At 40.5% G+C, this 23,722-nt stretch overlaps 2 protein-coding genes across 3 annotated transcripts; one reads left to right on the forward strand and one right to left on the reverse strand.

Moving 5' to 3' along the window:
- Positions 1 to 193: 193 nt before the first annotated feature.
- LOC138199371 (UDP-N-acetylglucosamine transporter TMEM241 homolog) lies at positions 194 to 6,108 on the reverse strand. 2 transcript variants are annotated; one of them, XM_069151421.1, is made up of 16 exons: positions 5,863 to 6,108; positions 4,758 to 5,046; positions 4,078 to 4,124; positions 3,554 to 3,631; positions 3,379 to 3,460; positions 3,167 to 3,244; positions 2,941 to 2,966; positions 2,721 to 2,772; positions 2,586 to 2,634; positions 2,232 to 2,277; positions 2,094 to 2,129; positions 1,555 to 1,589; positions 1,406 to 1,475; positions 935 to 1,028; positions 762 to 826; positions 194 to 420 (listed from the first exon to the last, which is right to left on the reverse strand). In XM_069151421.1, exons 2-16 carry the CDS (start codon positions 4,827 to 4,829, stop codon positions 357 to 359), a joined length of 894 nt encoding a protein of 297 aa, XP_069007522.1. In that variant the 5' UTR covers positions 4,830 to 5,046; positions 5,863 to 6,108; the 3' UTR covers positions 194 to 356. The 2 variants fall into 2 exon arrangements, with proteins under 2 accessions (XP_069007522.1, XP_069007523.1); XM_069151422.1 differs by lacking the exons at positions 4,078 to 4,124; positions 5,863 to 6,108 and having other exon boundaries at positions 4,758 to 5,163.
- On the forward strand, positions 6,045 to 23,331 carry nsmaf (neutral sphingomyelinase (N-SMase) activation associated factor). The gene is made up of 31 exons (XM_069151419.1): positions 6,045 to 6,122; positions 7,274 to 7,360; positions 8,314 to 8,392; positions 8,490 to 8,551; positions 9,595 to 9,631; positions 9,841 to 9,891; positions 10,228 to 10,299; positions 10,587 to 10,634; positions 10,772 to 10,824; positions 11,039 to 11,168; positions 11,299 to 11,370; positions 11,466 to 11,574; positions 12,299 to 12,475; positions 12,566 to 12,645; positions 12,729 to 12,819; positions 13,472 to 13,535; positions 13,866 to 13,917; positions 14,444 to 14,564; positions 14,665 to 14,796; positions 14,868 to 14,910; positions 14,999 to 15,165; positions 15,703 to 15,814; positions 16,151 to 16,209; positions 16,838 to 16,905; positions 17,002 to 17,069; positions 17,150 to 17,273; positions 17,422 to 17,505; positions 18,440 to 18,590; positions 19,228 to 19,330; positions 19,630 to 19,739; positions 20,578 to 23,331. Exons 1-31 carry the CDS (start codon positions 6,085 to 6,087, stop codon positions 20,670 to 20,672), a joined length of 2,739 nt encoding a protein of 912 aa, XP_069007520.1. The 5' UTR covers positions 6,045 to 6,084; the 3' UTR covers positions 20,673 to 23,331.
- The last annotated feature ends 391 nt before the right edge of the window (positions 23,332 to 23,722 follow it).

Here is a 23,722-nt window from a genome sequence, read left to right on the forward strand (position 1 = left end):
TTCTCTAAATTATGATTCTAGCAAAATAGTGAGATGTTCAGTGTAGAAGTAATTACACCATAGTGAAGGAAACAAGCTTCTTAGCCTTGTGTTCAAACTAAATTTAGTCATGTACAGCAAAGATAACTACACACAGTACATCCAATCCTCATACTTGAAGATGAAATATTTTGTTATGGATGCAAACACAAAATGTACTCAAAGATCATTTTATTTGGTCGCGCATTATCAGGGCACTGATGAGAAATTACAAAAATAAAGTTAAGAAAAATACATTCTCTGACAAAAAAAGAATCTCTTTAGGCTCTTTAGGAAGTGCAAGTTGTGAACTCATCGGCAGAACTGCATCTTTGTCCTCAAACCTGAGAATCTCTCTCTGAATACACCAGCAGAGCCTCTCCAACATGGCTGACGACCACACTGTAATCAACAGAAACAAATCAGCGGGTTTGATAATAATCTATTTATATGATGCTTTAAATGTGATTTGAGACCGAACTGGAGACAACAAAAAGCAAAAAATAAAGTGGTAAAGGAACACATGGCTTTCTTAAACTATTGAGGAGGAAACTAAAACATAGCAAGCAAACAGGTAAATGTGTTTAGCAGCCACTTAAACTTTTCAAAATAAGAGCAAATAACTGACAGAGAAACCGTTGGTAAAAGAAGAAAAAGTAAAAAATGTTTTTTTTAACACTTTGGACCAAAAAGAAGCAAACACATTATTGGAGGTGGGGAATTAAGGCAAGTAACATACGTACCAAAAAAGAGACGGAGCATTGGTGTCCATGTGGAAGATAAACGGAGAGAGTGTCATGGCGGTAACCTGAAAGGACAGTTTCAAAGTTATAGGTTCACTTTCTTTCTCTCTTGCACATGAGTTATTACAATGTGCTTTGGAAAGTATGATAAAGACAAATGTAAAAAAATTCACCTTAGCCAAAAAAATCCAGACCCCAAAGTGCTCCAGGGACAGTCCACTTTTTAACTTCACAGTGGCCAACAGCAACAAAAACCCAAGCAAAGCACTGTGAAGGAAGAAACACACGAATGTATACGAGAGGTGTCGTTGCTAAAAAGCTAATTTAAAATACATAATGTTTGCAAAAAGTGCTGCCTCATCTGTCAAAAGAATATCTTGCATCAAAATGTAACCTTTTAAAGGACAGCCGGTAGCAGGAGCGCTCGTAGACGTGGTGAATGACAAGTTTCGAACACGGGTATAACAAAGTGCAGAGAGTGCAGACTATCGGCCTCCACGTGATGTAAAAGGTTAACTGAGATCCCACGAGGTTAAACCAACTCTGCGCTGTGCAACAGCCACCGAAAACCGGATCTATTCTGATGCTATTCAACACATTTCACACTCGCGCTGCTTCTCCCATTAAGAAGAGGATGGTTTCACCTGGCGCAGCAGCCACAGTGAAATGTGTGGGACTGAAGGGAGGGGAACTCCAAGGCACCTGTGAGGTCACCTGTAGAGGACAAAGAGGTAGAAAATGCAGCTCATACCTACACGAGTAGTATGCAACATCTGTATGGTGGTGGTCATACCTGTCGGGTGAGCAGCGATGGCCAGCAGCAGTAAACTGTTATTTAAAGGCAGGAAAAGCAGGAATTAGTCTGAGATGATATCTGAAACTGGACTAGGTTTGTGGAAAAAAAAAGAAAAGAGATGATGTGCTGAAACTGTTCTGTTGACATTAAATTACTATTAAACTATTGTCAGCACGGCCTCTTGAGAAATTCATATGCCCAGTAACTTCACACATAATAAATCTAAGTTTAAAAGACATAACAATAAAATGAACAACCAAAAAAAGTCAAAGTCAGTAGTAATTATGGGTTAAATATAAATATGTCATGATGAAATAATTGGAATAATAAAACAAATATAGATCTAACAGTGTTTAGATCGTTAAAGTCCCTGTAAAACTTTCTCTGGACATGAAAACACTTGTGCTGTATGGATTTCTTTATATACTCTGTAATTGAAAACAGGTTTTCACTGTAAACACACGTAAGTTTAAGATTTGCCACGAGGTCACAAATTCAGCCTCAGATCCGGCCATTTCAGTTGTATTTATTCATACCTGAACAAGTAGTTGATGCACTGTTGCTCAAGATCACTAAGGTAAAATAAAAAATAAGAATAGAGTAAGTACAACAACTTAAAGATTAGATACTTATGTTCATTTTTTTCGACTGCCAAAAAAACTGCTCAGACCCACCTTAGGTTAGTGGACTTGTAGTGAACTTGAAACACCCTGTATGCACCTGAAAATTAAATGATACTCTTAAAACAGTCATTGTTGTTTTTTGGCAATTCGACACGATCTAGTGCATCTTTCAGTAAATCTTCATTTTCAGGGTGAAAACTGATCCTGATGCCTCCTGGTTGATGTATATTTGGATGGCAATCAGCTTGAGTACAACCTCTGACACCTCTGACGCCACTCTCGGCCTCTACTGATAAATATGTTGGGTTTTTTTCAGTAATCTGCGGTGTCCCACAAGGTTCCCCCCTCGAGCCGCTGTTCTTCTCCAAGTTAACAGTGTTTCATCTGTACGTCGTTTAGACTTACCAACACAGAACAGATGGCAGACAGCCCACAGGTAACCACCGAGGTCAAACTGTAAAGTAGGGAAAGCTTTAAAAATAACTGAATCTGCTGCACTGTCGATAAGAAATCCAACATTTGATGATAAATGATTGTTACCTGAGGGTCATAAAGGGGAAGGTTGATGGAGGAGAGCAGCATGAGGCAGATGCTGGAGGAGGAAGAAGCACATTTAAAGATGTAGCTATGCCATTCAGTAAAATGTCTGTATATTATATAGTATCTACAGTATGTATAGCAGTATTCAGCCATACTTGTTTACTTGCCATATAGAAAATTGGCAACTGCACAGCTACATCACAGGGAAAAAAACAGTTACCTGATCAATTTCATCCGTGGAGTCTTCTGTTGAGAAAGATAAATCACAGTGGTGGTTAAATCTTGTGTAAGAAACTGTATATTAAGACTTGAAGGTCATGAAGCAGTGGTGAATCAGCATCTTTTAGTTTCCTCCATTTGCTTCTGACGAATGAGACGAGAGCGTACAGAGGGCGGGAGCACATAATCGAACACAGTCACATACAGCAGGCGGTCGATGCACTCACCTCTCTACGGACAACCTTGAAGATTATGTAACTCACAACATGAGAGGAATTCTGAAGAGTGAAGAAGAAAGGAATGTCCTGCGGAGAGAAGAAAACCAACCCAACCACTGTAAAAATCAGCATTCAAAACATCACAAACGCAGCAGCGGTCTCCGACGTTATTTAGAATACGGTCACGTTGTTGTGCGATGAACACTAGTTATGGTTCTTACGATGCGTGATAAAGCCCTGGAGCCAGCGTAGATGTTTCCCGCAAACAGGACGGAGCCTGGAAGCCAGGACAGAGCTGCAGATCTGTAACACAGCATTAAAACATATCAGACACAGTTGTCCATATGACAGTGAAATATAAATCCAACAGCAAGTACTGTAAGAAAAGCAGTGTACCTGCTGATGCGGCTCATTTCCACCCACCCCAGCTTCCCAGACAGGAGAAGCAGGACAGCTCCGATGAATGTCTGCCATCTGGAGATATGCATTTTTATCATTTGAGCGAACATAGGGGTATAAGGTTTGCGTTTGATGACTCATTACCAGGCTGCACATAAGAGGTCAGTGGTAACATGAATCAAGATGCATATTTGAAATACTGAAAAATCCTTTTTTAAAACATTTAGAATTATGATTATTTATTCCTCACAAAAACAACATTTGACCATTTAAATGATTTGTTTGTTTTTCAAAAATGGATGCACAATATTGTTTTGTTTTTTGCTGATATCCACTATGCTGACTATGCAGACATATTGTTGCATCTTTACGCCGGGGTCATTGATATTTAGTTGAGCATGTTATCAGCCTGTTTAATGGCAAACATTTTCATTTTGGGCTGATATTTCATTTTATGCCTTTGTGGGCCGATATTACCGTGCATGCCTACTTTTAAATAGTTTTTACTTTCAGCTACTCACCCTTGAAATAAGGTTGGATAGGTGAATTTTAACACAGACAGGACAAACTGCAGAGGAGGAAGAAGAATATGTATTATTCAGTTAATGGACTTCTCATACATAATCACTGATAACTTTTACAATTTCATACCAAGGAATGCTCCAGCACTTGTACCAAACCCTATTCAAAATTCAGCAAATTTGGCATTTCCATATGCATCTACAAAAGCTTTTATCTGGCACAACACAACTCTGACTATATTACTTATTACTGGTGGGATTCAGTCTTCAACTCGGCTCACTGTACATCCTTTTTTTTTTTTTTTTTTTTTTTTTACAACTTCTTCATGCTTACTTCCTGCAATTATTTCTGCCAATTTGTTAAGAGTTGAGAATTAGTTTTCTAATGCTGCTTTGATGGCTCATGCTCATATAGTCACAGTAATTCGCAAAGGGCTTTAAATCATGCTGAATAAGTGGTTCATTGATGATCGGTGTTACATTGCAATTTTCTAAGGAATGAGTCACGAACTGTACAGAGGAGCTCAGAGGGATCCTGGCTGACTTTAAGCCTGTGTGCTGGAGATGGGAACGTAAGATGAAGCAATATGAACCGAACTGGCTGTGAATGAAGAGAAGTGTAATAAATTCAGATCCCAAGTATCTGATCTTAAAACGACTCAAGTCTTTTCCGCACTCACCTTATTGGTGAAATATGATACAACAAAAACGAGGCTGAAAGCGAAGCCAGTGATGTATCTCCTCCACTGCATGTTGACCCGCCGACACGCTGCAGCAGGGACATGTTTCCTATCAACACATCAAGCCTACAGTTTATACATGTCGTGTGTTTCAAAACATTTCAAGATCGGAAACTTCCCTCACTGTGCCCCGATGACACGTCAAGACGTCGGGAGACAGAGATCGTCTATGTTTGGCGAGATCTTGTCTCTGGCTGGGCGTCTCGCTGCGGTTTACCTTGGGACATTTCTTCAAGACATGTTGGCAGGACGACGACATGCGTGTAAAGTGGAATATCAGTCATCGTCAGTGTGAAAGTTTTGCAGGTATATTACAGACAAAAAGGAAAACCTGTTTTGAGCTGCTTTTTTTTTTTTTTTTAAAGCAGAAATGCAAACAGTTTTCTGTTAAAAAAGAAAAAGAAAAAAAAAGGTGATGATTTAGAAAATGTCTCTGTGACATCAATTTAGATTTAATGTATTTGGGGTTTGGACTGTTGGTTGGATAAAATAAGTCATTTACAGACTTGTACTCTGGCTTCACAGGAAATGGCAATGGATCAAAGTATTTTCATTTAATAGAGGAAAGAATCACAGAAAATTAAATTTGTCAGATCAATCCATAGGTAATAATAATATTTTGAAAAAAAGTTAATGTTTTTGTAAATTCATTTTGAGATTAGATCATTTTTTTGCTGGTGATTTTTGTTTCTTATTTAACATTATTTCATCTTTCTCTTATGACCCACCCAACATTATAAGGTGCAATATTGCAGTAAATCACCACAGTGACTATTTTTGACATTAAAATATCATTATCAGTCCCCTCAATAGATCAAATAGTTAATGAAAACAAAAATAAGCCAATGCAAAAACTGGGAAATAAGGCTTAAGATTCAATGATTAAATCTAGTGATTAGTTATGTGCAACACATTTTCAAACATTTCACTAATCACCATCAGTTAAAAATATGCAGCCACTTTTAAAATATTGTCAAATATCTTAAGCTGTATAGAAAGTATTTCCATAATGAAAAAAAAAAAATGAAAACGGCAACACACACACAGAGAGAGAGGCTCTTTTCTTTTTGCTTGTCCACAATTGTGCGGAGCGGCGACGGTACCCCGAAACAGCGTCAGAGTGAAACCTCTCGCTCTTTCTTTGCTGCGGCATCGTTTGTCTGAGAGTCAGTCACGTGGCGTCCAGCAAGTTTCCGTGTTTACCGTCAGAGAACCGGACCGAGGCGTCTTCACGGCGGCGAGTTTCCGAGGAGGATGCTGTGCAGCGATGGCTTTTTTAAAGACGCAAGAGCGAACGAAAGAAAGGTTTGTGTCCCTCCACCTCTTCTTGACGTGACTTTGCTCCACGGTGCGGGGGTGGGGGGTGGGGGGTGGGGTGGGGTGGTGGTCGGAGCTGCAGGTCAACCGGCGGGCTGTTTTCGCCCCCCCCCCCCCCCCCCCCCCCCCCCCCCCACCACCTCACCCCACCCTCTGTTGGTGAAAGTCATGACGGCGTCGGGCCACTCAGCTGACGAGAGCTGCGCTGTCAGCTGCGGGGATGCACGCTTGTTATTGAAGGCGTGAAGAGCGGCCGCCCGCCGCACCGGGACATATCCCGTGTCATTTCCATTTGAAGAACAGATTAGTACATCGAGGTTACCGTCGGGCGAGATGGGTTAAAGTTTACCCCCCAAACGACCTCTTATAGGATATTAAAAAAACAAATACAACCCACTTTCAGTTGTTTGTCAGCTGACTAATATCCACCCATTGATTGTATTATCCCCACAGCCCGCACATCCACCCGCGCGTCATCCTATTGACTCAGTCCGGTAGATAATAATGTTTTGCAGTTTTGACTCGCAGCCTACTTGGCAGGAAGGAGGATCGTTTCGGCTCCGAAGAATGGAGGATGAACGTCTGCAGGCTGCAGCCGGTATCGTGTGAACAGACGAGGTCCTCCCGGTGTGGTCAAATGAGAGGACACTCCTCATGGATGCGATTGCAGTATTCATATATCAGCAGAACAACCGTCACATATTTATCACAAGGACGCAGTGATCCAGACGTTTCTCTGTTGTCTGCTTCCTGTGTTAATATCATGGATGTAAACAAACCTTTTGATTGCATCTCAAATGTTGAAAGTAGTCCACAGATTTTCAATCGGACTCCTGCAACATGTTCAACTCACGGTTTAAATCTATCCCAAATCAATGCACAGCGGGTATCTTTATTTTACTACTTTTGTTTTTCAGACTGGCACCTGTATTACTCAAAATGCAACTTGAGCTAGTCACCTCACTTAAAAGTTATCAGGCTTTGCTCAGCTCAGCTCACACATGCAGTAGGATTCCCCGACACTTAATAACTGATTTACTGTCCAGGGTTTCACAAGACTTTTTTGGGGGGATTATTTAAGTGGTTGTTTGTTGTTTGTCTCGTTAACCACCAGCTGCTGTTTTATTGTTCTTCTGTAGGTTTTCTCTGTTGTTGCTGGATTTGGAGGAGTATTACTTTGAACAACACACCGCATACCATGTAACAAGCAAAGACAAAAAGGAGAGGTAAGTCAGATTATATATATAAAAAGAAAAAAAAAGCTTCATATAAAACTAATAACATAAATCATTACTCTATAAAATCACTTAATAAGGGAAATTGTGCGAATGTGTTATTAAATACAAAAAAAAATGCTGGCAACCTCGATTCAGTGTGTGAAAACCCAAAAAAAGTGTGTAAGTGTTACACATGCTTGTTTCCGTTTCCTTTTCTTCTTATCATGTTTACAGCTAATTATGTTTGTTTAAAGCTTTCAGAGCTGATGGCGGTTACCGCAGCTTGTACAGCTGTTCAAACATGAGCTCGTCTGTTATGAAGGGCTGAGCAAACTAAAGGAACCTCTTCCTTCAGACAGTTTACTTTTATTGTCCTATTAAAGCCGGAGGAAGTGAGAGCAGAAACGATTTATGCTGCTCTCAACTCCTGTGTTTCCTCCTCGTGTTTATCCAGTGACCAGCATTGTAAACTGTTCAGTGATAGTCACTGAGTTTTTTGTGAACGTGTCCGTCGTAACAAGAAAGAATACGACGAAGTTACAGACGCATGAATCACTTGACGACAGACCTCTGTGAAATTTAACACATTTAAAATTCACGTCTGCAGCATATAACGAAGCATGTTCTCTCACATTAATAGAAACAGCTTTGCTAACGTGCCAGCTCAGTCCAGAAATCTACGAGCAACATTTATTGAACTTTATAAATTGTTAAAACTTAGATCTAATTGTAATGTTTGAATTCATTCAGGCTTTTTACAAGAACATTTTCTTCCGTTTTGTTTTGCTTGAAAAGCTAGAAAAGGGATGCTAGCATGTCATTAGCATTTTTTTTTTTTTTGCAAACTTATTGTCTTTCTTATATCTATTTCCTTTCTCGTATAACATATTTGCCAATATATAAGTTTATATTTTATTATACTTCATTGTACTACAGGCTAATGTTCACTGTTTCCTTTCCAGAACGATCAGAGGTTCATTCAAGGTTTGTTCCAGATCTATCGTATTTGATCCAGAGGATCTTGAGGAGCCAATTTTAAAGGTTTGTTTCCATAATATTTTTTAAAAACGGTCTCTCTTTGTTTTTTTCATTTTGTTGTCACTATGTTAATCCAAATTCTTTTTCGCTGTGTCAGCAGATTCCTCTGCGAGACTGCAAGAAGATCGAGTTTGTGGAAAAAGAGCAAAATCCTTTCCACGAGTGAGCACGGTTTCATCTCCGGTGTTACGTGTTCAGTTCATGGTGTTTATTTAGGTTGTCAAACGGGTTTTGATGCTCATAAATGACGTGTAGATGTAGTTCAACTACGATTGGAAACCAACTTTGAAAGCAGCGTCTACAAATTAGGGATGCAGGATATTGGATTTTTTTTACAGATATTTTTGAACTCTTTTGGCCGACTGCCGGTGCTGATATATGTACACGTTTTTTTCCCCATCCAACGGCAGAGAACATTAAGTCGCTCCTGTGGTGGAATTTACATATTCTTATGCCTAATCTTGTCGTGATGGCCCACTGGCAGACACAGACATTAAATACAGTGCTTTCAAAGATGTACACATTCAGTGGGCCAAATAAGAAAACGGACTTCGCTTAGGTTGTGTAAAACATGCCGCGTTTATTTTCAACATTTATTTCAAACAAAGCTGTAATATCTACCCTACCTAAACAGGCTTGGATGATGCTTTACCTGAGACTCTTATTGCAAGCAAACAGCTTCATATTCAGACACTGTAGAAAACCTCCACGTCACGTGTAAATCGTGGCTCTCCATTTCACGCGACGCAAGAGACTTGATAAATGTGCTGCATGTGCACCCTCGCACCGAGTCGTGGCATCAGTCATTTAGTCAGTGATCAAGCATTAAGGCAAAATCAAAGGTTTTTAAAGTTTCATCAGCTCATCACGTGGGCAGAAATGTTCATTTTGAGCCAATGTCAATGTTTCAATTCAAAGCCTTTGTTGGCCGATACCGACGATGTGCCGATATTATTGTGAATCCCGACTGCACTTTATTGGTCCATATGGGATCTTATCTTGCATGTTAAAGCTGCTTTCTGGTTGACATACACAGGTAGTTTGGTTTGAAACAAATCTAACGGTGATTATAATATGTGGTGAAGCAGAATCTCAAAATGCATTTTCAGAAATTTGTTCATTTTCACAATTTGTAGTCACAGTTTTGATATTTGTATGTATTTTAACGTATTTGTTAAACTACCTTATTTGTGTTTTTCTGACAGACCTCGGCCATCCGCCTTAACTGTTTTATGTGGACAGGTGAGTAATCGTTACCATGGCGATATGATTTTGAGATATTGATCTTCAGAGTGGTATCAGTCCTCGTGACTTGTTACACTGTAGTAAATGGTAATAGTTTGTGGTCTTCGATTGTCCAAGATTTCTCATCTGTAATTGATGCAGTGTGTTGTTTGTTTTGACGGGTCTTCAAAGTAAAAGCACAAATTTCCTTTTCACTTTCATTTCAGGTTATTCACATCAAAGACAGCAATGTCATCGCACCTTACAGACATGAGAGGGTGAGTCAGCTGGAACTCAGAGAGCAGCTGAGACCATCTGATGTCGGTGTGGTTCAACCAACCTGTCACATGCTCAAACAGAAATGTCCTCAGCTGATTATTACTAAGAGGAATTTCTAACAGTGAAATCACTGAACTATGAACGGTGAAATCTGATGCTAAAACTCTACCGTTTATTAAAAACAACGTGAGAAGTATAATGAGTCAGGCCTGAGTGATCACGCCCTCAGACAATATGTGGAATCAAGCCATTTGGACACTTTGTGAACCAGCAGAATTTGAACTATTACATAACTGTCAGCATGAAAGTCTGTGATTCTCTCAACACTTCTGCAGGGAACAAACAAAATAACCTTTCAACTGGAAGTGTGGAATAAAACAGAAGATGTTGTTCAGACATTACTGCAGGTATGTTTCTAGTTTAATACAGTACTAATATTACATTTACATCAGCTGGGAGTTTGATGGAGTGGCCTGTATTTGTTTGATAAATAATCACATTATCAGTCTTTCTATTTTACTTTTAAACAGACTCTGGAACACAGGGATTTGATGCATTTAGAGCTGTGTGTGTGTGTGTGTGTGTGTGTGTGTGTGTGTGTGTGTGTGTGTGTGTGTGTGTGTGTGTGTGTGTGTGTGTCTATATTATAAGTTGCTGTCATCATCCTCAGTTTTGAATCAGTTAAATATTTTAGCTCCACAGGGCGTCCTGTCTGGAAAAAGTTGGAGACCAGACTGCGATGGTGAGAGTCAGATGATGAAAATTATAAGCCTGAATAATCCATTCTGTCTTTATTTAATATATATATATATATATATATATGTCATATATATATAATCATCTATAACCAAACCTACATTTCTTCTTGTGCGTTTCTAGATTGCTGCCAATCTGCAGTCCCGACTGGCGAGGTCATCGTTTGACAAAAACTAGTACGTGGATGTCAAACAGACGTATCTGCTTTTCACTTATGGTTTTGAAATCTCACAGTTTACAGACAAAAAGCTTATTTCAGTGGTTATTTGATTTGTGTTATGTACTGTTGGTGTTTTAGTTCAATATAACGATCAACAAAGTAGCGCTGTAGTATGAATCACTTCTGTTAGAGTGTGTCGCCGGATAAGATGACGTTGATCTGCTGTGAAGTTTTCAGAGTGTTGCTGAGAAGCCTCACATGGAGTGTGCGGTGGAGATGGTCCTGCCTCTGGTGTCCAATCCAGGCCACGTCTGCATCACCGATGAAAACCTCTACTTCCAGCCTCTCAATGGATATCCGGTGAGCTGACAAAGTGCACGTGCTCGACCTCTCAGATGGAGCAGTTAGTCGTAATGTACTGCAGCGGCTCTGCGGCAACATCATCACGAATGATTTGCAGTTAATTAGTTCCCGTGCCCTGTCGTTTCAGGAAAATGTGATTCAAATCAAACTGCACAGAGTCCGGAGAATCTACAAAAGACGGCACGGTCTCAGACCTCTGGTGAGCGACGGGTCGGATGGTACATTCATACTAATGCAGTAAATCTCACTCACTCGTGTGACGACTGCGTGTGCGTTGGGTCGTTGCTCACTCAGGGTCTGGAGGTCTTCTGCACTGAGAACGACTTCTGCTCAGACATCTACCTGAAGTTTTACAGCACCGCTGACAGAGATGAGATCTACTACTACATCGCCACTTTCCTGGGTGAGAAAACGCAAAGCCGTTAATAAATAAAGTGTCATCAGTTCCTAAAAAAAATCTTGTGCTCTAATAACACCTTTAATAGTGTTATGAGGCTGCTTTTCTAAGATTGAGTCCTTGTTTGTTTTTCACTGAGCAGTTGGAACAAACATTTGCAGCAACACACCAACAAACCTGGATTTAAACAGTGCAGGATTATACAGAATCAGCTTTGTATAATGAAGGACAAAGGACACACTGAATGTAAATATAACTTTTTTGGGTGCAATAAGAACTCCACGCGGCACCTTTATGTCCTAAATCTGTAGGTGTTTCCTGCTGTTCTGCTTTTTCTGTTGTGCAAAATTGTGTAATTATATGTGTTTAATCCATTACTACAAAGAGGTCATTCAATAGTCTGGAACACAAAACCTGCCAATAAACAACATTATAAACAGGGTTTCAGTGGAGAGTTATAATCTCTCGATGTCATAAATGTTGTTTCGAAGCTTTTTCTGTCAGAAAATTCAGAGAAAACTCTCATTATTTGAACCTGTCGAATTTTTTGACTGCATAACAACCACAAACAATAAATAAATATATAAATAAAGGCAGAATATCAGCCATCATCTCTTCACCGTGATCCTGAAATAGTGGTTTTGGCCTTTGAAAACTGTCACTGGTGAAACCCTGTAACTCTTTACAAACTGAACCACTGATCCGTACTGTTCTCCTCTGTGTCGCTCAGAGAACCACATGATCGAACACACGGCAGAGAGCTACATGCTGCAGTGGCAGCGCGGCCACCTCAGTAACTACCAGTACCTCCTCCACCTCAACAACCTGGCCGACCGCAGCTGCAACGACCTCTCCCAGTACCCCGTCTTCCCCTGGGTCCTCGCCGACTACACCAGCGCTCAGTTAGGTGAGTCCACAGGTTCAAATGAGCATCAAAGGTTTCCCCGTGTTAAAGAGGCTTCAGCTCATTGTCAGGACTTCACACTTGGTTTCTCAGACCTGACGAGTGCCGCAACATTCAGAGACCTGAGCAAACCTGTGGGAGCCCTAAACAAGGAGCGGCTGGACGGACTGCTGGTGAGACTGTGATGTTCACTGATGTTTGAATATCTCTGATGAGAAGCTCCTCAGTAACCACGGAGTCCTTCTCCTGTTCACAGGCTCGCTACAGAGGCATGCCCGAACCTCGCTTCATGTACGGCAGCCACTACTCATCTCCAGGATACGTCCTCTTTTACCTGGTCAGAGTCGGTATGTCACACACAGGATGCATGAAACCGCAGTGCAGACTCTCCTTTCAGTGTGTTCAAACATGGTTCAACCAGACTCTTATTATCTGGGTGGTTGTTGCCACTGTTCCCTGTGGACTGAGGTTTGTTGGTGCAAAGCCTTCCAGTCTAATGACTAACAGATTTAAGATGTAAAACTGCAGTTCAAAACACTCTCAGATTTCATTGTGATAGTTTGTGCTTGTTGAAGTCAGAGAGGAGCAGTTTCTTCAAAATAAAAGCTAAAATACAAGCTTTGGAAAGAACTTGTGTCAATATTGCCACAAACTTTTCCAAAAGGACAAAATTAATATAATGCAAGATTATAAAGATACTTCCATTATTTCATTATCCATCTCAGTTAATTTGATATTGATATAAACTCTCAGCAAATGATTAGTGCAGTTAATATAACGGAAAAAAAAATAGCCTTTATTGTTATTGTTTTGACTTTATGTCTTAGCAGTTGGTAACAAATTACACCACGGCAATATAGAGACTCATTACAAAGCAGTGGATGGGCTAATATCTTTTGCACATAAATTCTAGGCTGTCGTAATTTAATAATTTGTTGATATGGAGCTGCCTGCATTGTAATTATTATTTTAAATCCTGAACTTTCCTCTCCCCTCCAGCTCCAGAGCACATGCTGTGTCTCCAGAATGGCCGTTATGACCATGCTGATCGCATGTTTAACAGGTACTTTTTTTCATCATGTCAAACATATTAAAAAAAAAAAACTGTCTAGTAAATATTTCTAACCTGTAGTTTATACCCGTTTTCTTTGCTTGGCTATGACCAAAGCAATACATTCAAAACTTTTACCAATGAATGTCCATTTGGATGTTAATTTTTATACAGTTTATGAATAATGTCAATACATGCAAAGTGTTATATTTAATCTGGAACACCAGTCTTTACTATACCTCACCTTTTGCCGCATAAATGTGTTTATTAAGGCTGCAGTTTTAAAAAAAACAATCTGATGTTTCACATTGGTATTTACTGATACGCTCTGATTTCCTATAGCGTTGGTGACACATGGAAAAACTGCTTAGAGGGTGCGACTGACTTCAAAGAGGTACAAAATATCAGTCGACTGCACTTTTTTTTCAGTTCCACTGTGGTGGCCACATTCAGAAAGGTTTTCTCTGCTTCACCATTCGGTACAGCTCGACTCAACTTGCCTTTTTTGGTTTTGCACCTTAAATTGTGGTTGTTAACTGGTTCTTTTTTAGATGTTGTCTCCATTGTGGTTCCAAGTGAGATGTGCAGATCCCAAAAAAAAGTCACACTAGACGCGACAGGCCACTGATGAATCCAAGATTATAGTTTCTGAAAAAAAAAACAAAAAACACTTTTCGTTGGATTTTAGTTCTCCGACAATTCCCTCGTCATTGTGTCATAATTGCTTGATACAAGACATCCTGCACAAATATCTCCTGCCAAGCTACTCGAGCGGCCAAAATGTTAAAGTCCTTGCGACCAAACTGATCGAGTTGAGTTGAACTATACCAAGAAAAATAGAGCCTTCACATTCTGTCTGCAGAGTTTTCGATAGAATAATGTATTCCTTGTATTCACAGTATGTCTTTCTGCTAATGTAGTTGACTGCAGAGTTTTATGGGACCGACTGCAGCTTCCTGGAAAACCGACTGATTCTTGATTTGGGCCGTCGGCAGAATGGAAGTTTAGTTGGTGATGTTGCTCTGCCACCGTGGGCCTCAGGTGAACTTCCTGTTTGATCCTGACATGTTGTGAACTGTGTGAAGAGTTTAAGTTAATTGTCCATTCAGCTCATGTGCTCCTGTCTTTGTCTTCCTTCCAGATGCCAGTGATTTTCTTCAAAAGCACAAACAAGCATTGGAGAGTCAGTTTGTATCCGAGCACCTTCATGAGTGGATCGACCTGGTGTTTGGCTTTAAACAGAGAGGCAGTGAAGCTGTGGTCGCTCAGAATGGTAAAATCTATTTTCAACATGAAACAAACAGAAACTGGACGACGACTAATATGTGAACTATTTTCTTTCAGTGTTTCACCCGCTGACCTACGAAGGCAGCATCGACTGTGACAGGTGGAAAAAACAGAAAATCCCTCCGTTATTACTATTCTATGTATGTCTACTGTCCCATAACTCTCCTCTTCTTCTTCTCTCTGTGAAGCATTGAGGACACCGATCAGAGAATCGCCATGCTGACTCAGATCCTGGAGTTCGGCCAGACGCCCAAACAGCTGTTCAGCAGCCCTCACCCTCACAGGATCACACCCAGGTTTCACAACATAACTCGAAGCCCCAGCATCAGCTCTCCAATCAGTGACCTGTCTCCAGGTAGAGTATGTGTGATGTGCGATGACAGAGGCTGATCTTTCACATTAAAGACCTTCAGTTTCTGATAACATGACACCAGTGAAATGTAATAACAGTTATGTTCACCAATGCTGCCACAGATCCTACAATTAGAGAGGCTGTTTGTATTTTGGTGAATCTACAACATCCCTGTTATCAGTGCTGCAACTCTTTTCTCTACCAGATCAGTTTATTTACATGAAATATATAAATTAATTGTTAGTCTGGCTTCGCCCACTTATTGCGCACGGCTTGTCTTTACTGATTATTAGGGAAGGGCATTTCAAACTAATACTACGAATTAAAAATTCGCCTTTAACTATTCATCTATTAATCAAATATATATCATAAGAGATATTCAAAAATTCTGTCCCATCCCTTGTGATTGTAGTCTGGAAACCCTGTTGGCATTACGGTTTGTTCAGTCACTCTTAAACCATCAAACACATATAAACTGGGCATCATGTTTTTGATTCCTGCATGCGTCTCCACGGTAACCATCCCTGTGTTTCTTCGCAGCCTCTCAGGGTGAAGACTCATCCTTTGAAGACCTCACTGAGGAGAGCAGGAAGTTCGCCTGGGCAAACATGGGAAGTCTGGAAGTCATTTCCAGCGACAAGATCCATAAAGAGTGAGTCAGCAGCCGGCCAGTTGACTTCTAGTTCACATGCAACAGAAATGAAAGCTGTGGTTCAAAAATAAGGAAGTGCATGTAGAATTTTTAAAATCTAATTGTGGCAGAGCAGCAGAGGACAGGTGGCTGCTGTAGGACTACTTCCTTTAGATAAAACAAATAAACATCTGCAGAGCACCTTCAGTGAAAAAGTTTTTCTTCCATTTCTGAACAGTGCACTTGTCAATCATTTCAGAGTCCACTTCCAACTGTATTTAGTCTCTGTCTTTTAATCCTCTTGACTGCTCCTTGTTTTATTTAGGCGTGTTATTATTTCGAGTCTTTCTTCTGCAGAGCTGTGACGGGCATCGCTGTGACTCGAGACGGAGCTGCTATTTTCTCCACATCCCAAGGTCTGAAAACTGAGACAAATACAGACTGTTGTAGAAAACGCACAAAAAAAAAAGATCCAAAGAAAAGCAACTGACTTTTTTAAGGAATTTGCTTCATCAGAAATGTTTGGAAAAGGTATTTGGATGCAGATGCGTTATGCACATTGTTTTCCTGAAACATTGTAATGCAGTCACGGTTACAGATGTCAGAAAAACAATAACACTGGTTTGTAATGTGACAGTTGACTCTCTCAGAGCAGTGAGATATATCACAGAGCGGTTAGTGTTGAGCCTCAGGCCGGCTTCATACGGCATCATTTTAAATGACTGCTTCTGTCACCAACGTGGTGAAAAGTGATGGAATCACACAAATGTCTCACAGGGGGAAAAACAGAAAGTGTGTGTTTAAAAAAATAAAAACAAAAAAAACCCAGATGTTTTACTACCCATGACAGGATTTAGCCTGAAAAGTGTTTTCTCTTTTTAAGTCCCAATTTACATGTTATTGCGGATCTTATTGATTAAATCCCATCAGGTGCTCTAAAAACGGGAGAACAAATTGAAGATTGATTCAGGGAGCACATATTACACTTTTTAGTTGAAATGACTCCTATAATTTTGTCTAAAACTCAACTGTGCCTTATTTCAGACTCAACACTGAAGATGTTTTCCAGAGAGCTGAAGGACTTCCAGAGAAGCATGTCCTTCTCTAACATGGTACTCTGCTGTATTTACCTCCCAGCTCTCCTCCTCTCTCTTCAGTCCTCCTGACCAGTTGCAGCTCTCTCTGAACATGAAACCTCTGTTTTTCAGGCGTTATCATCCTGTTTGATGCTGGCAGACGGTAAAACTGTGGTGTGCTCTTCGTGGGACAACAACGTGTATGTACATGATATTATTGATGTGGTTTTCAGACGCGAGTCGACGGTTCCTCACTGACCGACACTCTCCTCCCTCCCAGTTATTTCTACTCCGTCCCGTACGGCCGGCGGCAGGACACGCTGATGGGTCACGACGATGCTGTCAGTGAAATCTGTTGGCTTGAGGACCGACTCTACACGGCATCCTGGGATTCAACTGTGAAGGTAAACATGAATAAATCCGGGGGGATGTCGCAATGTTAAAAATGTTTAGGAAAACAACGATGAATTTAGTATTTTAATGATCAACCTTTGCATCTGTTGTCTAAATGAGAGGTCAGAGTAGTGTATTATTGTCTTGTTTATTTCACAGGTCTGGCAGTGTGCTGCTGACAACTCGTCCAGTCACAGGAGATCTCAGTTTGAGGTGCTGGCTGAGTTGGAGCATGATGCCGGGGTGAGTGAGGCTGTAGCTGTACCTACACATGTCAATTTACATTCTTTATGTACAGTTTCATCACATATTTAACATCTGTATTTAAATTGTATAAAAAAAAAAATGTACTGTGACTTTTTAGAATAAGTATGTAGTGGATAAACCTGTGTGCCTGTTTTAAATGTGGTGTAATGTGAGTTATGCCATGTGTGATTTTAACAAAACAAGAAGGGTTAAAAACCTCATACAAACAAAACTAAAGTTTATTTCGTTGAACGAGCAGAGCCATGGGATGATAATATTGATAAAGCTCATGAGAGGAAAAGAGAAAGACATGCTGAACTAGCAGATGAGGGAGATGGGCGGAGGTGGAGCGCAAGGGTGCGTCCAGCGAAGGTTGCTCGTTGAGGGTTCATTCAACAGCAGCACGACTGCGGGGTCTTCTAATCAGTGGGCGGAGCCTGCAGCAGGCAGTGAGGGACGTGAAGCAGCTGAACAGGGCAGTCTGTGGAGGAACGGTGTTGGTGGTCATGAGCAGCAGGTAGAGCAAGATAACGTTGCTAAATTATGTAGGTCAAGTCATACTAGGTCAGACGTTAAACGGGTAGAGCAGGGATGGTGTGTGTGCGAGTATTGAGAAGAGAAGTCCCGGGAGGCCTGGACTGCTGTCCAGCCTTCCTGAGATGTCGTGGGCCGAACTTGACGAAACCCCAGTGAGATTCTGCACTCTCTCACCGTGTTGCCAAGGCTTCGTTATGGGTGGTTTCTACTTTGGTGCATGAGCAGCGCATGCACAGCGTCAGGACAGAATCCTGTGACCAAGTGAGACATTTGGCAGATAGTAATACTGAGTCAGTTGACTCTTGGGCCGTTATTCATTATTAATTTGGCAGCACCGTAGCAGCTCAGACCTGTTAGGCTTCTGAAATATTCCCTTTCTAACACTGATGTCCAGGTGAACACTGTTGGTCTAAATCCTGCGGGGACGCTGCTAGTGTCCGGCTGTAAAGACGGGACGGTCACCATCTGGGACACCAGCAGCTACGGGACCCTGCAGCAGGTCCACTGCCACACTGGGACCATCCACCACGTGGCCTTCAGTCCTGGTACGCGTGAACGCAGTACTTTAATGTCGGGGTGGTGGAATCTAAGTCTTTACCTTGATGCACTGAAGTAAAAAAATCTTCTTAGAATTGAACCTTTTGTGGAACTAGTTTGGTTACAAACATCTAAATCATCACTCCTTCCAGTAGCTGCAGTGCTGAGCCTCTGCAGAAACTATGATTGCATCCTTATGAAACTGCCTTTTATTTGAAAGGTCAGTCCAGAGCACAATATCAAGGTTTCTGTTGCTCTCTAAGTAGCTTATTGTCTTACATTTACAGAGCACCAAGCAGCCATAACAATCTACAGCTGTTTGAGTTATTCTGCTGTATAGATCATACAGAACTTTACTGAAAGACAAAGCAGGGTTCATTTTCTAACAACACATTATCCCTCACACACTCAAGTTTACTGTCCAATAAGTGTCTGTCAGCCTAATTAAAAAAACTGGTGTATCACAGGCATGCTGTACATTTTCTGTTTTCTTTTTATCAAGTAACACGAGTAACATTTGTTAAGTAACATCAGCTGAACTGAGAAGCTACAGCACCATGAAAATGATTTTGAAAACTCAGATTGAAAGCTTTCTTTCAACTGCTGCCAGACTGAAGTCCCGACTCCGATTTTTTTCATCCTCAGACAGCCGACACGTTCTCAGTGTCGGTGCCGACTCGTGTATGAAGGTTACCGACGTCCAGACGGGAATGGTGATCTCATCGGTGAAGGCTGACGAGGAGCAGAGGTAAAACACTCTGTCCTTTTAGTGCTGTATGTTTACCAGGAAGTCACAACATCTGAAGCTCCTCAGAAAACCTTGAAACCTGACATAACTAAAAATCGAATTATGTCCTGTACACCCACGCATTCGATGTTAAAACTAAACACTTAGATGCGGAAAGAAAAACCTGCTGAAGCTTTAATCTGACTTGTTTAGGAGTCTGAGCTCTGCACTGATCACAGCTTCTGAAAAGCACTCGATTCACAGTCTCACTGTTGACTGACAGAAGTCGAAAGGATTTCTCAGCATGTGTGTGTTTGCAGGTGTTTCTGCTGGGACGGGAACTCGGTGCTGTGTGGGGGACAGTCTGGAGACCTCCTTCTGTGGGACCTGCTGAGCAACACGGTCACCAAGAGGATCTCCGCACACGCAGGTACAAAGTTCAGCCTTGTTTTTATGCTCCTTTAAAGCCGATTAGTCATCTCTGTTATAAACCTAAAACGAAAGAAAACAACACAGCTCTCATGTTTTGTCAATCCAAAGTACAGAAACAGTGTATGAAAATAAAGCCTAAATCTTATTAACCCTTTGAACCCCAGGAACAGGATACGTTCACTTTTAAGCTTATATCCTGGTCATTACAGGGGGCTAATAATTCTTGCCATATCTTGTTTTTCTCAGGACAGCATTCAAATCCATCATCATTTAATTTGCTGATACTTATGTTGTTTATTTTATTTGACTTTTTATTCGCCCTTTTATCAAGGGAAAAACTATTTGCCTTTTAAAACGGATGTGTTTACGTGTCTCTCACCATGAAATATTGTCAGTGGCGATGTCTTTTTATAGATGTGTAGAGAAGATTGTCTAGAATCTGACAAAATCTGAACCATATTTGTCCAAACTGCTGACTCATACAATGGTATGACTCAGCAGTTTGAGCAAATATGTGCTTAGTGCTTGACAAAAAATAAATTATATGAAACCAGGGACTCACATGTTTGTTTGTTTTCATACTAAGTGGGATGTAATGTCAGCTATAGTGCCTCGTCACGCAGACGAGGCACTGACATTGTTGGAAAGCTCAAGTTGTGCAGTTTCACAGGATATATGTATTCGATCTCTGTGATAAATACTCACTGCAATTCAACGGAGGAGAAGGGAATTTCGACACAGTTTGCATCCATCGGGTTCTCAGGGTTAAATGCTGACATTTGTCGTGATTTATTACTCATAATATATTGATTATAAAAGTCTTCTTGTTTGCACAGGTGCCGTCACAGCCATGTGGATGAGTGAGCTGTGCACCACAGTGATCACGGGGGGAGAGGACAGACAGTTAATCTTCTGGAAGCTCCCGAGTTAAAGAAGCGTCTCTGCAGGAGAGGACGACGGGCCGAGTATCCTGCTGCTGACGTGACTTTGAACAGACTCGTGAAGGGCTGGAAACATGCTGCACCTGTACAGTATCAAGGAGCAGTCGGTGAAGGGGCGACAACCGAAGGACCCTCTCGCCTGTTCTGAATCTAAAACCAAACAAAAGGTCATGTTACAGTTACATGTTAGTCATCATTTCTGTCTTCGTCCTGAGAGTAAATATCCAGTTACAGTTTTGTGCACGAGAGCAGGAAGTTCAACAGTGGAGATGCCTTCACTTCCGCTTCCAGCCTTCTTCTGCGTACGTGTGGATTTTCCTTCAGTTTATTAAGTGTCACGTCTACGGGATGAATGTTTCCTCGCTTTTTAAAGTTGGTAACTATGTTTCGAAAGCTTAATGTGCATTTTGCTCTCTGAAGTGGACTTCCAGCGTCTGTCAGAGCTTCATGCTGCTCAGGTGTTATAACAAAATCACAGTTACCTCTCAAACCTCTCCTGTCTGATCTCTTTGGCGGTTTTTCTTTTACCTCATATTTCTAGAAACTGTTCATGCAGAGTATTCTGAGCTGCGCAGGTGAGAAAGAAAGCAGGAAGATAATTCAAGGACAAGTTACTGTCAAGCAAAAGTAGACCTCAAAAAACTTCTCACCAAATTTTAAAGAGCTAGATGTGAGACAAACTGAATTTGAATTTTGAGACATACATTTACAGTAAGGATTATATTCAGTTTGAGAGCAAATGAATACAATTCATAATAATGTTACATTCAGTTTCAAATCAATAAATTCAATTTTAAATTATCTTCTGCTTTTCAAGGCAAATATTTAAGCTAGATATCACAATTTTAAATGATGTCATTCCGATTAATTTTTTTTATGCCATTATTTAAGTTGAGTAATTCAAATATACATTATTTAAAATTCAGTTTCCACCAACACCTATTTCTGCCCACGTGATACAAATCTGTGCTTCGAGTATCAAACGCTGACCTTGTGTGAAGGAGAAGGATGTGATCTGCTTCTTGGTGAGAGCAGAGACAGTGGACAGAATCAGTGTTCACCAAAACCACAAAGCCGCACACTCAGCACCTTTCAGACACCAACTCACTGCCTCTGTGCTCTGATGTTAGCACACATCCAGCACTGCAGCTTCCTGCCTTTGGACAGTAGGTGGTGCTCTGTACCTGAATGGTCACTTTGTCTGCTTTCAAGTTCTTCCAAACTACAAATTTGAAGAGCCCATATTGTATAAATTCCACTTTCCTTTGATTTTTACACAGTAAAGGGGTTTGGGAGCAAGATGAACACTGTGAAAGTGTCAAAACGATGAGTGAACTCATTAATGCACTGCTAATCCAGTATCTCTGCCCTCGCAACGTTATGACATCATATCGTCACGGCAGTTCAAAACTAGGGGTGTTTCTCAATAACAAGTTCAGAGTTGCGTACTTGGTAGCAGGGACTTGACAAGTTTGATTCAGAAGTACAGACTCCTGAGGACGGGAGGATGCAGTACTGTCCTTCAGCAGCGTACTTGATGACATCACCATCTCAGCCGATAATACTCTCTTTCCTTTAGTTATTTTGACATGAATGAATACTTACAATGAAACGAAATATGATATAAACACAGTCCTGTATCTTTTCATTTTAATTTGTGAAAACATGAATACGTGGGTTATATATTTAGATTGTTTCCAGATCTGGAGCCTAAATGTAAAAAAAAAACAAAAAAAAAAAAAACAGTGTTGTGAAAACTGTTGTGGGTTGTTGTTGTTGGAGACATTTACCAAGATCCAAGATCATTTGTCAAAATCTATCAAATCCTGATTGCCACCGCCGTTGGAGCTCTTATTAAGAAGCTGATGGAGTTTGTGTAATCAAGTTACCTTTTTGCCAAACTGTTTATCTGTTTACTTCGTACACATACTTGTAATGGAGTATTTTTACATTGCTTTGCTGTTACATTTAATCAAGTAATGTTAATACTTCTTCCACCACTGAGAAACACATTAATAAGTGATAAGTAGAGGCTAATACACAATTATGATAACAACAATCAATAAAAAAAAAAAGATATGTTTTCATAACAGGATCAAATACACTTATAAACAGTGAACATTTTGCTGTCCTCGCCATGTTCTTCTCTGGTGCTGACCTGAACACACGTTAACAATATCTGCTGTTACTGCATGTCAGTAACAGTGGCTCAGTAACAGTGGCTCAGTAACAGTGGCTCAGGCACGTACACATTCACAGCCCTTTTTTTATACTGTGAAGTTGCTTTTATCATCTCGCAGCTGGTTATTCAAGAGATTTACGTTATGTACCTTACTGGATTGGAGTTATTTGGTCGGTGGCAGAAACTGCAAATAAAATACAAAGGAGACCGTGTAATTGATTTTAGCAGCAATAGCGACTCTGCTATGAATGCAATTTTTTCTGTTTGATTGGTGTTGTCAGAATTATAAATGAATTATAAATAAATAATTCTTTCTCCCCATAATGAACCACTCCAGAGAAGTGTAATGAAATAACAGAAAAAAATACATGTATGTTGGGAAGATTTTGTTTTCTGCTTTTGTGCCTTTTGTATTTCTTTGTTACATGGTCCTTGACATTATTTTATATTTTTTAGGGTACATCACAACACACTATTATATATATATATATATATATATATATATATATATAATATAGTGTATCATCCAAAAGACATAAAAATGTCTGAATATAGTATGTCCAAAATATCAAATGTCGTCCAAAAAGTCAAGGAAAATGTCATGCTGTAGTATGTTGTCCAAAATGTCATAAAAATGTCACTATAGTATTGTTACGTAACATTCTATGTCCTGCTGTGACTGTTACTGCTTGTGTGTGTGTGTGTGTGTGTGTGTGTGTGTGTGTGTGTGTGTGTGTGTATTCCATGTCTTTGAGTTCTAGGTGCAGCTCTGATTAATGACCGAGGCCACCTGGATGAAGGTGTGGATGAAGGTGTGGGTTCGGCCTATAGAAGTGCCTCCTTGCTTGCTTCCTGGCA

This window comes from Embiotoca jacksoni, unplaced genomic scaffold (assembly GCF_022577435.1).
Source record: "Embiotoca jacksoni isolate LCO1_2020_lvr unplaced genomic scaffold, fEmbJac1.0.p SCAF_17, whole genome shotgun sequence".
In the NCBI taxonomy this organism is placed as follows: domain Eukaryota; kingdom Metazoa; phylum Chordata; class Actinopteri; family Embiotocidae; genus Embiotoca; species Embiotoca jacksoni.